Raw genomic sequence first — 16,143 nt, 5'->3', positions numbered from 1 at the left:
GGGGGTGGGTGTATTTTTGTTTCAATATTTATAGCTGGAAAGGATGGAGGTGTAGAAAAAAAAAATGTGGTGTGCTGTGATGTAGCAAGTGAGCAGCTTCGGGATCCTGCTGTTATCCTTTGGATTGATGAGCAGGAGCCACACAGAATTACAGCTATTGCTGTAACCAGATGGGTTGTGCTGATAATTTGGGATAGCAGTTACATGCATAAATAGCCTTGTGAAACTCAGGCTTTGTTGGTAAGTCTGGATGAGTGAATGTGGCTTAGAGACAAAGGGGTTATGAATCCATGGCAAGCCCACAATCGAGGACATACTCAGCATAAGTAATTAGGGAACAGGGCCAACTTCCATTCATTCCTGGTCCCCACTGCCATGGAGCGCTGTGGGTTGTTACTGAGGGGCAAGGAAGGTTTTGATGAACATGACAGAGCCCTGGACTAACTCATTCGTGAGGGCAACAGAATGATTTCGGAAAAAGTTGACTCATTTTCAATGTACGTGTGTAGGAAATGTGTGCTTAGCTAACAGCACATTCCTGCCTATGGGATGCATGGCAGGGAAGACTCTATCAGATGGAGTGTGAAAATCTTTGGCTCAGAAGCTGCTCCCTGAAATACTTTCCTCTAGGAAAGTGCCCAGGCAGAAAGAGGGCAGGTTTCCACAGATGAGGCTGCAGGCGGGTGCCAGGTTCATATTTAGCATGGTAAGGTGCCGACCTTGGCTGGAGCTGCTCGCTGCTGCCTTTTCCAGGCATCCTCTTATGCTCTGGTTGTGTGACTTACTACCCTGCCCCTAGAGAAGCAAATGAGCTTGCTGCAAGCATAACATGGGGGAGAGCAATTTATATTTCTAGGAATGAGCAAGTGGACCAAAGTGGGTCTCAGCAAAAAGCTTGGGAAATTTCATTGTGCTTCTACTGCATAACTTTGGGGGTGAGTTAACTAAAATTTCTAAGTCATAGTGTGAGCCTTACTTGAACTGTGGACATGTGTGACCCAAATCTCTTTGGTGGGCAGCCCCCCAGATGCTCTTGTGACCCAGTAACTGAGGGAAAGCATCCCGAGTGGTTCTAATGAACTTGATGCAATCGCTTGCAGTACTAAAGCCACAAGCTTAGGCAAAGTGTAGTGATCAGAGCTTAAGGTAAAACTAGAGGGTAAAAAGAATGAGGAAACTGTTCTCTGCCCCTGTGGCTGCCACTTGTGTGTAGGCAACTTTGCTGTGAGCTGCCCCTGATGGGTAAGAAAAAGAGGAGAAAAAGGGGAAAACAAAGAAACAAACAAATAAGAACACACATTAAAAAAGGGGGAAAAAAAAGAAAAATGGAGGGAAGAGGTGAGAAAAATGGGGGAAGATAAAGGAAAGAAAAAAAAAGCAAAAGGGAGGAAGAGAAAAGAGAAAAGGAAACTGGGCAAGAGAAAGAAAAGAAAAAAAAGGGGGAGAGAAAATATGAAATAAGGGGGAAAAAAGTCAAAAGAAGTAAAAAAGGGTGAAGAGAAAAGAAAAAGGAAATAAGGAAAAAGGGAAAAATGGGGGAAGAGGAAAACAAAAAGGCAAAAAGGGAGAAGAGAAAAAAGGAAATAAGGAAAAAGGGGGGGGGGGAAAAAAATAAAAAAAAAAAAAAAAGGAAAATAAAGGAAGAGAAAATTCCAGAGAGGAAAGAAAGGAAAAATGAAAAAAGGAGGGAAATGATAGGAAAAAAAAAAAAAAGGAAAAAAAGGAGGAAAAAAAAGGAAAAATGAGGTAAGGGGGAAAAAGAAAAGGGAAAAGGGGAGAAGAAAAAAGGGGGGAAAAAGAGAAAAAAAAAAGGAGGAAAGCAGCAGCCAACCCCGGGTGTCGGGAAGGGGCGGGGGGGGCGTGTACCGACCCCCCGTTCATGGAGCGGGGGCGTGTCCGGGGGCGTGTCCGGGGCGGGGTTGGGGGCGCGGGGCGGGGTGGGTTATCTCCGCCCGCGCCGCCGCCCCAGCCCAGCACAGCAGCAGAGATTTGGGAGATCCGTCGCCATGGGGGTGGAAGGCTGCACCAAGTGTATCAAATACCTCCTCTTCGTCTTCAACTTCATCTTCTGGGTGAGTACCGGGGCGGCGGGGAGGGAAGGGGGGACGGCTGAGCCCCCTCCAGCCTTTAAATAAGGGGGCTGCAATATGGCTCGTCTGCCCGCGCCTGGTTTTAACCTCTTTCTTGCCCCCCAGCACTGAGACTTGCTGCCTGGGATGTGCCATAGGAGCTGCTTGGTTTTGGGGTTTTTTTTCGGGAGGGGGGGGGGGGGGGGGGGTGCTTTTTTTTTGCTTTTTTTTTTTTTTTTTTAACGCATACATATATATATATATTTATTGCACATTGATATCTATTTATGTATGGTTTTTTATATAGGCACAGAGAGAGGGAGGTAGAATCGTAGGATGGTTTGAGGTTGGAAAAGCCCTTTAAGATGCTCGCGTCCAGCCGCTACAGATGTTTATACGCGCCCTTTCGGAGCGGAAGGAGAGGGGGGGAGAGCCGTGGGGGAGAGGGTGGGCGGGGGGGGGGCTGTCGGTCCCGCAGCCCCTGTTGCTGTGGGTCTACGCCGGGGAAAGCGGCGCTCTCCAGCCATGGAGGGAGGGAGGGAGAGATGCAGGGATGCTGCCAGGCGGAGGGATGGGAGGCGCCGGCCCTGCTGCCCGCCGCAGAGGAGGGGGGTGTTCAAAAAACACGGGCGATCGGGGCTGGCTTCGCGCCCCCCGCCCCGGAGCTGGCGGGAGTTGCCGAGACCCGGCCTCGCCGCTCGAGCCGGGGACCGCTGCCCCCGCAGCCTGGGAAGTTATTTTAGGATGCAAATTCTATCCAAGCTGGAGAGGCTGCCTTTCCTGAGAAAGTTTCTCCTGAAATAATCCATCCAGACATGCAGCTAATTTAGCAAAAAGCGGCGTTTCCCAGCAAACCAGGTTTGTCCCGGTTACAAACAGCCTCCGGCAGCAGCGCGGGGCTGGCTGGCAAGAGACTCTCTCTCCCTGCTCCTGCGCCCCGGGGCAACGAGATGTGCCCGAGCAGGCTGCTGGTTTCAGTTTTTAACAGGCTGTCTTCCATTCTCCAGAATGCTTTTTTTTTTTCTCCAGAGTGATCCCAGCCCCACCCTGCCAGGCAAGGCACCGATTGCTGGGCACTGGCTGCATGGCCAGGATGTGGCCCTTGTCCAACACCCTTTTCTGACACCCGACTCTGTTGTAAAGGATTAGTTGGGGTTTTTTCTTAATGTTTTCTCACAGCAGAAAATGCAGCAAGGAGGGCTGGGGAGGTGGGAAGGGGAGAGATGCCTTCCAGAGAGAGCAAACCCTGCCTTGGCACCTGGAGCTGTGCTGCCAGGCTGGAGCCCCTGCCTGCTGACTCCTCCATGGGGCTGCATGGGAAAGCTCTTGGGGGGGAAGGTTGCCACCTCTGGGAGGTGTAAGGCTTAACCACGTCAAAACTGGCCTTGTTTCAGGCCTCTTTGCCTTGTTTCTGGGTATAAGGCTGACCAAGGGCAAGATGATGAGCTCTGATGATAGTGGTGTTAATTGATACCTGACGTGTTTGCAGCTGCACGAATGTGGGACAGTTCTGGGTTGGGGTTTTTTTTAACCTTTTCCTCCACCCTTAAAATGGCAGGATAGAGGCGGGTAGGGTTGTCTGTGAAGTGTTCTGAGTTGTTCCTTCCGAGTTATCATGTTTATCCCAGGGCTTTTTCTTCCCTTCTGGTTCTGATTTCCTGCCATTCTTGTTGAAGAAGCTGCCGGCTGTGCATGTGAGGGAGGAAGGGTCCCCTGGGTGGGAGGAAGGATGCTGGGGGGTCTGCACAGCCACCACTCCTTGACAAGCTCACCCACTCACCTCAATCTTTTGCAAAACAGCTGATCTTTTATAAATGGGTATTTTGCTTCCAAGAGGAATAGCCAGTCTGTACCATTTCTCTGTTAGGACTTCTGGTGCCTTGCCCTACCCCTTGGACAGTGCTCTGTGGAAGTGCTGGGGGAGATGCTTCAGCTTCTCCCAGGGAGAGGTGCCTGTGGGCTGGGACCCACTGGCTACCCAAAACACTTCCCAGTGCTGGACTTGCCAGTGGCCAGTCCCCTTGGACCATCTCCCATACGGATTGATAGTCTGGACTTCATTAGAATTAACAATGCTTTCTGTGAGGCTGGCCAGCTGAAGGGTAGTTGAATACCAGATCTTAGAGTTTTCACGCCCTTCTGTGTTGTCTTTTAAACTAGTAATCAGAGGGAATATTAGGTTTACCATGCAGCAAAGGCAGTTAGCAGCCAGCCTTGCATCCCTAGCTGGGGAGGGATGCCTTGGTTTACCAGCAAAGTGTGATGGTTCTTTTCACAGGATCTGGCATTTAAAGATAGAATGTGGTGCTGAGCAGCCTTGCTGCAGGCTGGCTTTGTCATGGCACTGCCTTTGACCCCACGGAGGTGTGAAATGGAGCACCTGCAGCCCTGTGGCCCTGCCAGCTAGTTAGCATGCAACAGCTGGCAGGCTCCTGGTGCTTATTTGCTTGTCATTTGCCTTGTGCCCAGCTGACTGTCCCTTTTGATTAAAACAAGTGAGAGGCAGAGCCCAAAGTTCGGCAGGCACCATGCTATGCTGCACAGGAGCTTGCTCCAGCACCCGAGAAGAGGTGCAATTCTCAGCCTTAACGGTGCTAATAAGAAAGATACTTAGATAACTTTTTTAAGTAGCCCTGCTATCCTGCTGGCATGTAAATAAACTGACACCCCCTGGTTTCCTCCCTCTTCCTTCCCCTGGCAGTCCAGGGGGAATTTCACAAAGCTGCTGTGTTGAACACCAGTGCAAAAAGGTAGCCCTGCTGTCAGCTCCTTGCCCTCTGTTCCTGGGTTGTTTATTTGATTTTTTGGGATTGTTTTTCCTTTGTACACACATTTTTGAGAAGAAGATGCCAAGGTTACGTGCTTGGTCCAAGATGGCTCTCAAAGGAGCAGTGACTGCTGCATGGACAACATGTACAAAAAGGTGCCTGTCCCAGGAAAGAAAGGGTCCCCACGTGTTTCACAGTGACATCCACCTGCCAAAGCGATGGAGGAGGCCATAGTCAGCATCTGGGGACTTCACCTGGTTTGCAAAACACAGAGCTGGAGAGACAAAAGCTTTTGTGTGCTGCAGACTTTTTCTGAAACCTTCAGGTGGCTGGCAGCAAGGGAATGCTCTGCCCTGTGAGAAGGAACAGTGGCTGTATCTGTTACTGGGCAATGCACAGCCCTAAGTGGGACTGGGCTGGGCATGTGGTACGTGAAACTGCTTCTCCATCCCATTCTTAGTAGATAACTGGAGTTTGACTGCTGTCCTGAATTATCCAAATCCGATAGCAGAGCTCAGTGCATGGGGCTGAACTGACCATCGCTGCAAAGAGTCCCTGGGGAGGCCAAAGGAAGCCAGTGAGCTATTTTAAAATGTAATTAAACATAACCAAGGAGAAATCGACTTGCTCGGAGAAGGATCGCCCAGCTTATTAGCTAATACAGCCCATGGCAGTCTTCCAGGTCTAGACCACTGCTGGCTGCCCTACCAGAGAGGTGTCTAATTAAAAGGAAGAGCTTGCTCCTAGTGCCATTTTCTAGGCACTGTGTAACTTTTTTCTCTTGCGTGTGTTGAGAGGATGTAGTACAGTCTGGGTGCAAAGGGGAGAAAGGGCAAGAGCAGAGGGAAGGTGGAAGTGAAGATCTGTTTCGACAGTGTTGATCGAAAGAGAAGGGGTAGAAGAATTGAATATTTTCGTATGCAACACTGGAAAATCTGTGAACCGTACCTTGGAGCTTGCAAAATGTGCACAAAGATACCTGGTGTTGGTGATAAGAAGGTTACGGTGTGAGGAGGTGGCAGCTCTCTGTGTTGGTGGTCCCGTGGTGACAGTTCTGCTGAGCGGCTCATGACCCTCCCAGCATGATGAGAAAGGTGGCCGTGTACCACTGCTCACAGGTTTAAATGAAGAATAGAGGGTCTCGTGGTTCATGCAGCATGCAGCTCTGAAACACGAGCTTGAAATAACTCTGTGGACTAACAAAGTAGTTTGCATCTTGTTCTGGGTGCAGACTTCTGCTGAGCTCTGCTGCAGTGCTGTTGGTGGTAGCGCCTGGCTGGTTTGGTTATTGGTCTCCCTTGGGAATCGCAGAGAGCCTTGTGAGCAGCAAAAATTTGATGCTGACCCAGCATCTTCTTCCACCAGTTGGGTTTGCTATCCTGGGATGATGTACAGGCAAGCATGTTTCCGCATGTGTTTGACCCTTCAGCTATATGATACCTGTGTTTGAAGGGCAAGGGAGAGGTTTCCTTAGCAGGCTCAGTGCCTGGACTCAGGTTTTCCTGCTGATGGGTCTCTGGGATGTGTTTCTGGACTCTCTGTCCAGTGAACACAGTCCTAACATCACCTACAAAACCTCTTCTGAAGTCTGCATACAGAAGGTTTTTAAAGAAATGGGTGCCCTGCCCATACCCAGTTTTAGTTAAATGGGCTGAACTGCAGCTGTAAGGAGGGAGTGCTAGTGGCTGGAGGAGGGATTGCTCAGTTTTCCTGAGGTAATTCTTCTATCAGCCACAGTAATGCTTATCTCCTGCAAGAGCATTAACGTACGATGCCTTGAGAAACACTTTGATCCTGCACTGTGCGAGTGCCTTTCACTGTATGATTAAGAAGGGAAAGCAGTTGTATTACCATTGTAGTTAAATGCTTATGTATCGGACCACATTTTTAAAGTAATATCTGAAATTGTTTTCCTCTCTGCTGAGGGCGTTTAAACTCTGTGAAGAGCTACTTCTGTCTGCAGTAAGGATCAGGCTGTGCCAGGTGGGCAGCCTGCGGGCTCAGTGCTCTCCATCTTAGGGCCCAGCTTCTGGATTTTGGTGCTGGATTCCCACTCTCATTCATCAAGCTTTATTTGGCCTCTGGCCTGCTGCTCCTCCGGGAGTGTTCCTCTGGAGCTTGTTTTGAAAAGCTTTGCACTGTTGTGGGGCTGGTAACTATAGGCACCAGCAGAGAATTTCGCTCCAGCCGGCAGCTCTATTAATAGCCGCTGCTGGAAGGTGTGCTGCTGGGAGCAGAGCATGGGCTGCAGGCTGCCTTCCTTCTCCTGCCTACAGAGCACAGGGCTCTTCCCAGATGCCCTTTTGGCAATTTCTGGGCAGGCCTTGCCTTCAAGCTTTCAGCCTGACATTTGGAGGCCATTGCACTGTGGAAGGCAGCAGAGAGACCTCACTTTTCAGAGTGCTATCTGCTGCTGCTGCTTGTGAGCGCCTGTGCCGAGCTCAGCAGATAAGCTTCTAGATTGTGTGGCTGTCAAACTGAAACTGCCTGTCTGATTTAAGTCACTTCCCTTGTTTATGCCCTCCCAAGGGACTTCAGGGCATCCCAACAAGCAGCACAGGGGTGATCTCTAGTGCTTCTCACCTTAAAATTTCAAATGCCTTTTTGGTGTGAAGATGTGCCATCATAACGTGGAGACTCTCAGAGCAGCAAGCCGAAGTTTCCAGGTTCATGGGCCACCATTCAGCCACCAGCCCTTTGCTGCACCCCAAGCCCTTTCAGCACTTGCGTGAGGCTCAGCTATTTGCAATAGAAAAGAAATTCATCTGCTTTCCAGGAGGTGAGGTGCAGGATGCAGGCAGGCTTGATGCTACCTGCACACATTCCATGGGTTCCTCTCTTGCCCGCCTCGGTCCTCAAGCTGGTAGAGCAGAACCTGTAAGGTCCTAGCACAGACCTTGCAAGGGCGTGTACTGCCCTTCCAAAGGTAATTTCCATCAAGTTATGAGTCTCTTATCGCCTCGCTTTTTCCCCACTCACGCTGGGTGCAGCAACAAGATGCTGTTTCATTATTTATGCTGCACATATTGGAAAGCATGATACCTGCTGCTCCAGCTAGAGAACCCCAAGTGACATGGGAGCAAAGCATTCAACCCCAAATTAGCAGTTGGTTCCTGGTCCTACAAGGGCCTTCTTGCATGGAAACATGCTTCAGCCTTGGCGAGCCAACTTGTCTTTCTGTGTCCTAGTTCTCCACACCTGAAGGATGGGGGATTCAGTGTTACTCCATCTCATCTGCTTTGCAAGTTGTGCTGGAGAGGAGCTGTGGGGAGCCCTGGGTGGGCTTCTCGAGTGGGTCTGGGTACTGCCCCCATAAAGGGCTCTGCTTCTGGGTGGTGTAAGAGAAGCTGCAAACCTGTGCAGCCTGAAAACCTGTTAAAATTATCCATCATTAATCATAAACCAGCTAAAATTCATTAAGCTTTCTTGGCAGCATCCTGCTTCTTGATAGTAGCAGTGGTATTTCACAGGCATTGCAGCATATAGGCTCTGCCAGCAGCATTTTTGCAGGAAGACGAGAGCCTCTCCCAGCCCTTAGGCTCACGCAGGTTGGGAAGCATGGCCTAGTGGCAGGACTGGCTGCTAAAAATACAGCACTGTGAAACTGCTGGCACCTCCACTTCCCTCATTCACTGGCTTGAGCCACAGAATGTCTGCTTTGCTTTGGCATGACTGGCAAGCCAGGACTTCTTCCTCTTCTTCCTCCCTGCCAGGAAACCTATTTCAAAGAAGGGTGGAGGGAAGGGAGCAGGAGGAAAAGGGCTGGAGGCAGCGGAAGGGACCAGGGAGGTGAGGCACATCCTGGCATATGTGAGTTCTGGGAAGCAACAGGCAAAGGTGGGGGCAGCTCAGAAATGGGGTACACCACATGAAAAGGAAGAACGGGGCCATTCCTTGCATCCCTAATTTGTAAGAATTTCTTGTGAAGGGGAGGAATGACTAAGCTGTGAAAAATGGGTTTCTTCCTTTGCCCCACAGCTGGACCTGGGAAATTTTAGGGTGGACAGCATGTCAGTTGGTGAGGCTCAGTCCAGGAGGGAGCCTCACTACATGCACTGTGGATGGAGCAGCAAACCAGGACTGCACACGTGCCATCATAAGGGTACTCATACGGTGATACCTCATCATGCGGGGTACCGTCCCATCACCTCTCAAGGACAGGCTGCCTTTTCCCTCCCTTGGGGCAGCATTCGATGGGGACTTCCCCCCACTGTGTCAGGCAGGAATGGCATTCCTGAAAAAGCAAGCCTTGGGCCGGCAGGATCCAGCTGGAAAAGTCTAGCTGTCTGTGGAAGAAGCAATAAATCTCTGGAAGCTGGAAAATAGCTGTAAAGAGGAAACACTGGAGCCTGCTGCGCCACCTCTGCTGTGCCGGCAGGCTGTCCGGGGCGTGAGGTCCAGGGCCAACCCTGTCCTGGGGAGCACTGGTGATGTGCCTCTGCAAGTGCTGTGGTGCTGGCAGGGGAAGGGCTGGCTGGGGAAGTTGTCTTGTGGAAAGCAGATCAAAGACCAACATGCTGCTGGCGTTGGCTCAAGTTGCAGCTTTTAGATTATTGGTTTCATTAAGGCAGTCCCCAAAAATTTAAATGGAGAGCCGTGCTGAGCACCTGCAGTGTATCGTGACAAGTGACGGCCTGAGGCCTCTGCGATGTTGCTGTCTGACAAGCTGGGCATACAAAGAGTGGTGGAATAATCGGCATGAGATCACAGATATCTACAGCAGAAAAAAACAGGGATAGTATATGTATGAGAATGTGCAGCCTAGAGATGAGCATGACACTCATCAGTGGCTGGAGCTCTTCTGGCTCTCATATTGGCAAACAGCAGCAGTTGTAGGATGGAGGGGGAAGAAAATACCAAGCTTATATCTGGAAAAAGTTGTTTTATTAAAAATGACATTATCTCAAGCAAGGTACAGTGGAAGGGAGGGTTACTGTGGCAAGCCGACAAAGTTTTCTCCCTCGTTTTCTTTCCTTTGGGAAGAAAGATGCCTTAATTATGTTCCACACTTCTTGGTGGTGGAAGGATGTATGGCTTTCATGGAAAAAGTTATTCATCATAGCCTAAACCTTGTTTTCATTAGTAAGTGAATGTTATTTTCTCTTAAGAAATCCAGCTGCTATTGGATAAAAGCTTCCATTCAGAAGTCCTCCATGCTCTGTTAAAAAAGCAAATGGAGTTGGGCGATGCGGGAGAGACTTGGGGTGTTCCTGGGGTGCATTCAGGATGAAACTGGGAACATCTGGAGTTGGTTCAGCTGGCTGTGTTAGGCAGACCTCACTGCTGGGGTTGGTTGATGCATTAGAATAGATTCTGTCCCTTCAACTGATGTTCCCAATGATTAAAAAATATCTCGAGGATAGCTTGCAGCCTGCTTTTGGTTCTGTCGGGCATTTTAGGGCAAATTTGATTGGAAAGGAGCTGCTAGTGTCACCCCAAACTCACCATGGGTATCAGGGTGTGCTGGGGTGGGTACTGCTGGGTGCAGAAGGCAGCATACCAGGGCGGAGCAATGTGTCCTTGCAGGGGGAAAACCAAAACAAAAAGGATTGCAGCCTTTTTTCCTTCCATCTCCCAACCAGCACAGAAACACAGATCTTCCTAAGGATCTCTTCTTCGCTAGCAGCCACCAAGAGACCTTTACTTTAAGAGTGGCACTGATTAATTTGGGGACATACTCTTCCTTCTGGAACGATAAACATGAACTTCGTTACCCCCCTGACAATGAACGAACCACACCAGGCTGGATTTGAGTAACTTTCTGCAAAGCTACAACCTGCCTTATTTGGAGCTGGACTTGAGCACAGACTGGCTTTCGTGACTTTTCTCCATTGCCAGTGTTTGGAAAACCTCAGGCTGTCCCAATTGCAGGAGAGATGAAGGACCGTGCCAGCGGATTACTTTGGTGGCAAATTAGGGAAAGGCTTGCAAAAATCTTCCCTCCCTCTCCAGGAGATTGTGGGGATTTTCTCCCTCCAGTAAGTGGAAAAGCCCCAAGGTCAGCTTGCCCTGTGAGTTTGGCACAAATGGTGTGGTTTTGCCCCAGCTTCAATGGTACCCCTATAAAAATCTCGTGACTGGGATTTGTAAAATTGAGCAAGGAGGAAACCACCACCTGACCTCCCAAGGGGCAGAGCCAGGCTCCCATCGACAGCCTGACTTCCAGATTCAAGTCCTCCTGTGTTCACTGAGGCTCTACTGCGCTTGCACAGCTGGAGTCTACACTTATACTGAACAAACTTTTTTTGTTTTTAATGTGACCTTTATGGTGCCTATCATGCCTGTAGCTGACCTGACTCAGACCCTTTTAGAAAAAACATGTTTTCACTTCTGTACTCTGGTAGTTTTCTTCCCTTTTTTAAGATGAATGGCTTCCAAGGATTTAGGACACTCAAACTTAAATTGGCATTTGAACAGGTGCTTCCAGCCTTTCACAGCAGTGATATTGAATTCTTAAGAGTTTGAGTTTTTGTCAACATGTGCTTATTTTCTTTCCCCTCTCTCTTGTGCTTTTAAATGGAGGAGGAGTGTCTTGGAGAACACAGCAAGTCCTGCTGGAAATGCTCTAGTTTGGATTCCTTTCAGTGACACCATCCCTGCTAGAGTGCCCCCATTCTGCTCCCATCTTCCACTGCCATTCCCAGCCCCTCCCTGAAAGAGAAAACAGTGAGGAGCTCAGTCATAAAACTTCCCATTGTTTGTGCATAAATATCCCAGTGGCAAGCTGATGCTCCATGTGCAGAACATCTCCCATCTTTGAAGTGTGTTTTCATCCTGGCCCTGAGGGTCAGTCTTGCATGTTGGTGTGCACACATGTGTATGAACTGTGCTGCACTTCTGCTGTTCAACAGCATGGGCAAGGCATCAGTATCAGCCTGGAGGCCTCCAAAACCAGTGTGATTGTGCCTTGGCCTGAAGTGAGGCCTTGCTCCACTTCAGTCCCTGTATTACGACATTAGGGAAAGCCTTATGCACTAGAGGAACACTGGGTCTGTTCAGACTGGAAGACTGCCCCTGGGTGGGAAGTAGTGTGCATGTAAGACTTGGGGACAGAGGGAAAAATGGGTGGTTCCCCCACACTGAAATGAAATGGGGTGATAACAGCCCATTGGAAAAAGGGAGTAATTGGGGTTGATCCTAACTTCTGTTAAAAACTCTCCTAAAAATGTCAGTGGCACATCTCGTGCTGCTTGGGTGAGGCTGCGCCTTCCATTTTAATAGCATAATAAAATAGCTCTTGGGAAAGAAATCAGCTGCAGGAACTGGAAAGGGCTTTGCACATCTCCAGAATGAGGGGTCTTCTCATACAGTAGGTAGGATCATGTGGCTTATGTGGTATGGGGCACAAAACATGTTATAGGGGTGGAATGATGTTTAGGAAGGATGTTCTTGTACATTTGCAGGAAGATGAAAAGCGAGCCTTCTGCTCCCGCCTGAAAACTGCCATTCTGGATCCCATGTGGCTGGAACAGTGGGTAACCCTTGCTTCCCTCTGCTTTCTCCCCAGTTGGCTGGTGGCATCATCCTGGGAGTGGCCCTGTGGCTCCGGCATGACTCGCAGACAACGAACATCCTCTACCTGCAGCTGGGGGAAAAGCAGGCCCCCAACACCTTCTATGTCGGTGAGTAGGTCTGGGAATGCTGGCATTGCTGTGTGGGTGTTACACCTCAGGGTGACCTGCAGTGTACCCAAAAGCAGGGCAGAAAGCTCCAGGTGAGCAACAAGGAGGTCAAAATAAAAATCCCTCCTGCTGCCCTCATACTCTCCAAAATATCCCCTACCACACCAGCCAAAACCTTCAATAAATGTTGGCTGTGGCCCAAGCGCAGAATCCAAAGTCACATCAGCTAAAAGTGTAAAATGACATGTTGCATGAAGTGGGTTTTCTTTGCTGCTGTTCTCCACTGCAGTCTCTCCCAGAGCACATTTGGGAAGAGGGGGGACTTCTTGGAAGCTTGTCTTGTTTCCTAAAGGGGTGTAAAAGTAGCTGACGGAGTGCCTGGCAGTCGAAAGTGAAGCTTGGTGAGTGCGTGACTCATGTTCTCCAGGAAGGGCAGGTGGAGCCTCTGTGTGTTACAGTTAAGCTTAGCATGATTTTTGTTAATTTGACAGCATGCTGGCTTGCTGGAAGATGAAAACCCCTATTTTTGCCCTGTTCTCCAATGATCCCTTGCAGACAAGGGGGAGGGGCTGGCTGCCAGGCAGGGGCTGGCTTGGAGCGCAAGCCGATGGGGTTGGGAACATCGTCTCATCTGATGTCCTGTTCTCACCTGTAGCTAAAATTACTTTCTGGAAAAGTTTTCCATTGTGTTTCCCTGCTTGCCCATGAAATGGCATGCCTGAACCCTCTCCCTGGCTGTGCCTGATTACAGAAGATGCTCCTGCTGTAAATACTGGTGGGTTTCCATCTCCTGCTGTCTTTACTCTGATGCCTCACACCCAGCATTTCCCCTTTGTAGATCTCAATTTTAGAGAGAGAAAACAGAACTTCAGAACTTGTATGAAGTTAAACTCTCCCCTTTCCAGGAACCAGCCCAAACATCTCCTTTTTTTGGGAGGCCAACAACTGATGTCTCCTCAGTTAACACTTTCTCCCCAGACTTAGGGGACCTGGAGCATGGGGCAGAGTCCTTCTTTCCTGCCTGCTGGGCATCTTTTACTCTTCCACCCCTTTTTATTTTGTCTTTGTCCTTGGCCTTTGTTATTTAGACAGCAGTGGGGAATGAACCATGGGTCCCACCACCACACTGGCTTTCCGACACCCGTGAATGGCCCATGATTTGAGGCTGGCTGTCTTTTAAAAGTTATATTCAGCAACAGATTGGCCTGGATTCCTTCTGGCAGCTGTAATTTCCATGCAGTAATAACAGAAGAGCATTTCTTTCAGTTGCTGCCTCTCCCAGCCAGACCTCTGGTGTCTGAAGGCTGGGATTTCTTTTTGCCTTTTTTTTTTTCAACCCCTATTTTTCCTCCCTCCTACAACTGATACTCCCTCGTTTTTCTCGTCTGGCATCCAATGTACACATGTACACAATGTTCCAGCTTTGGGAATGGGAACATCTCTGAGCTTGGCCTCCAGAGCTGATTTCCCCACCCCCGCCCCTTGCAAACCACTTTTTGGTGTCTGGCACAGGGCGCTGGTCCTGGGATCTGTCAGGAGGCTTTTAAAGGCTAGCCAGGCTCTGCTGTGGCACTGCAGGACAGGGGGAAGCAATAAACACTGTTAGAGGAGGAAAACTTCCATCATGGGCTTGGTACTGAGCGAGAAGGGGAAGTAGGAAAGCAGCGGTTTGGTGTCTCCTTGTTTCTCTCTGTGTCCTTTTCTCTGCCTCAAAGGTGCAGCTGTTTGTTACAGACTCTTTTCCCAGGGCGTCTGTGTGTTACCGGACAGGAAAAATAACGAATGCAGCTGGTTGGCATGTGGGATTTGAGGGCAATGGGGAAGTAGAAGAAAGAGGATGTGGCGAGCAGGGCAGCTACATGGAACCAGGTGTGATGCTTATTTGCCTTCAGGCTGCTGCAGGAGCAGGAGGAGAGGAGCAATCCTTGCTCTCAGCTTCCATACCGGACTGTCGCAGCAGCCATCCCTGCAGTCCCCCCCGGGTGCAGGCAGCTGTGCCCCCTGCTCGCCTATCCAGCCCACAGGGAGGGGGCTCCTGGGGGCTGGAGTTTCCCACAAGCGCTACCCCTCCTCCCCAGCACTTTGGCACTGCATCCAACGAGTTGTCTTGTGGGCTGGCTTGGGAGGTTATTAAACAAACCCTTGTTCATGGGCTTTTCCTCAGCACGGCGTGCAAACCATCTGATCCCCTAACCACTTGTTGCAGTCTTGGCTTTTGGCACTTCCATTTTGGCTGCAGACCCAATGCTCCAGCAAATGGGAAGTTAACTGCTTCAGTGCTGGAAAGATTAAGTGGGACCAGGGATGGGGATAGCTGGAGCACAGTAGTTTCATGCTTTCATGACTTTAAAGGAAACTACTTGCTCTTCATCTGAGCTAGGCTTATGGTCTGATAGGCATTTATTTGCTTTATTTGTAGTTGAAAAACTAAAATCCTTCTTGTCTTTGCGTAATACTACACTTGGAAAGCTCTGTCTCTCTGGAGATTGGGAAGGTGTTGGTCACAAGGCAGAAAACATCCTTCAGGATAGCTAGAAGCATTGATAAGTTGCTAACAACTGGTTAATCACGTCTCAGGTACTTATTGACCCTACACATAAAGTGCCATTAAAAAGTCACAAATAAACAACAAAACTGTGAATCAATGTGTTATGAGAGCCCATAGCAAAAGGCTGAGCTGGTCTCTCTCTGCAGATACCAGTACAAACTGGAACAGTCTGATCTCTCTACAACAGGTTAGTGCTGTGGTGTCACCAGTTTTATGAGCTCCTGGGGTTCTTAAAGAGGCAAGTGATACTGGACTTACTGCTTTTGTCCTTTGTGGGTGGGATGACAGTGAAGATAATGTGGGAGGAAAAAGCCAGGTTCCTCATCCTTCAAGGATTTGGTTATGTGATGCCTGGAGATGGCTGCTGTGGGTGAAATGCTTTGAGGAGGTTGGGGACAAAAGCCTCAGCTCTTATTTCCCTTAAATCCCCATGCCAGGATTTCACATTTTGCCTTTGCTGGGCTGCCCATATGCTGGGAGCATCAGTGGGTGCTCGCCCCTGCTGCCTGCCTTTCCTGTACTTTCCCTCAAGCTGCCTGGCAAGGAATGGAGCATGGCAGCTGGATAGTCTCGGCTTTACTCTGTCCTGCCAGATCCAAAATAGGAAATCGGCCTCCAACAGCTCACAGCAAGTGACAGGGTGATAGGACCAGTGGCTCTAATTAGCTCGGCCCTGGGAGTGGGGCCAGCCACGATGAAGAGTGACTGAGGGTGGGTTTTCCAGAGCTGGGGTGTGGTTTCCCTGCAGCTTTCAGGGTGCAGAAGGGGTTCGTTTTGCTCGCATTTAGTTTTTTTGTGTTTTATTAGTAAATCTGCACTGCAGGACAGTGTCTCCTCCCTGGAGCATGGCGGCACCAACAACCCTGGGGAGGGGTGTGAGGTTTTGGGCAGGCATACAGGTTAAACTTGGCCACTGAGGCTGCTGCCACTGCTTCCCTTCCCTGCCATCCTGCTGGGTGTCACTGGCCCAACAGAAAGGCAAGAGGAGGTTTTGTGTTTTTTGGTGGGGGGAGTTCCCTAAATACCAGATTGATGACCAGCTCCCAAGCTTGTCAGACAGCAAAACCTGAGAAAGACAAGGCAGACGACAGCTGAGGGCAGCAATGGCTTCAGACTAATGGTGAGGTGGTGAGTGT

At 49.6% G+C, this 16,143-nt stretch overlaps 1 protein-coding gene across 1 annotated transcript in view; it reads left to right on the top strand.

The window, feature by feature from the left end:
- Positions 1 to 1,947: 1,947 nt before the first annotated feature.
- The window catches only part of CD81 (CD81 molecule), a 33,982-nt gene continuing 19,786 nt past the window's right edge, over positions 1,948 to 16,143 (top strand). The window contains exons 1-2 of the mRNA XM_027651397.1: positions 1,948 to 2,072; positions 12,345 to 12,459. Coding sequence (XP_027507198.1) covers positions 2,007 to 2,072; positions 12,345 to 12,459 — 181 coding nt within the window. The 5' untranslated portion in view covers positions 1,948 to 2,006. The remainder of the gene's footprint in view (positions 2,073 to 12,344; positions 12,460 to 16,143) is intronic.

Source organism: Corapipo altera, unplaced genomic scaffold, assembly GCF_003945725.1.
Source record: "Corapipo altera isolate COAL_440 unplaced genomic scaffold, ASM394572v1 78, whole genome shotgun sequence".
In the NCBI taxonomy this organism is placed as follows: Eukaryota; Metazoa; Chordata; class Aves; order Passeriformes; family Pipridae; genus Corapipo; species Corapipo altera.
This window is presented reverse-complemented; position numbering and strand designations above follow the sequence as displayed.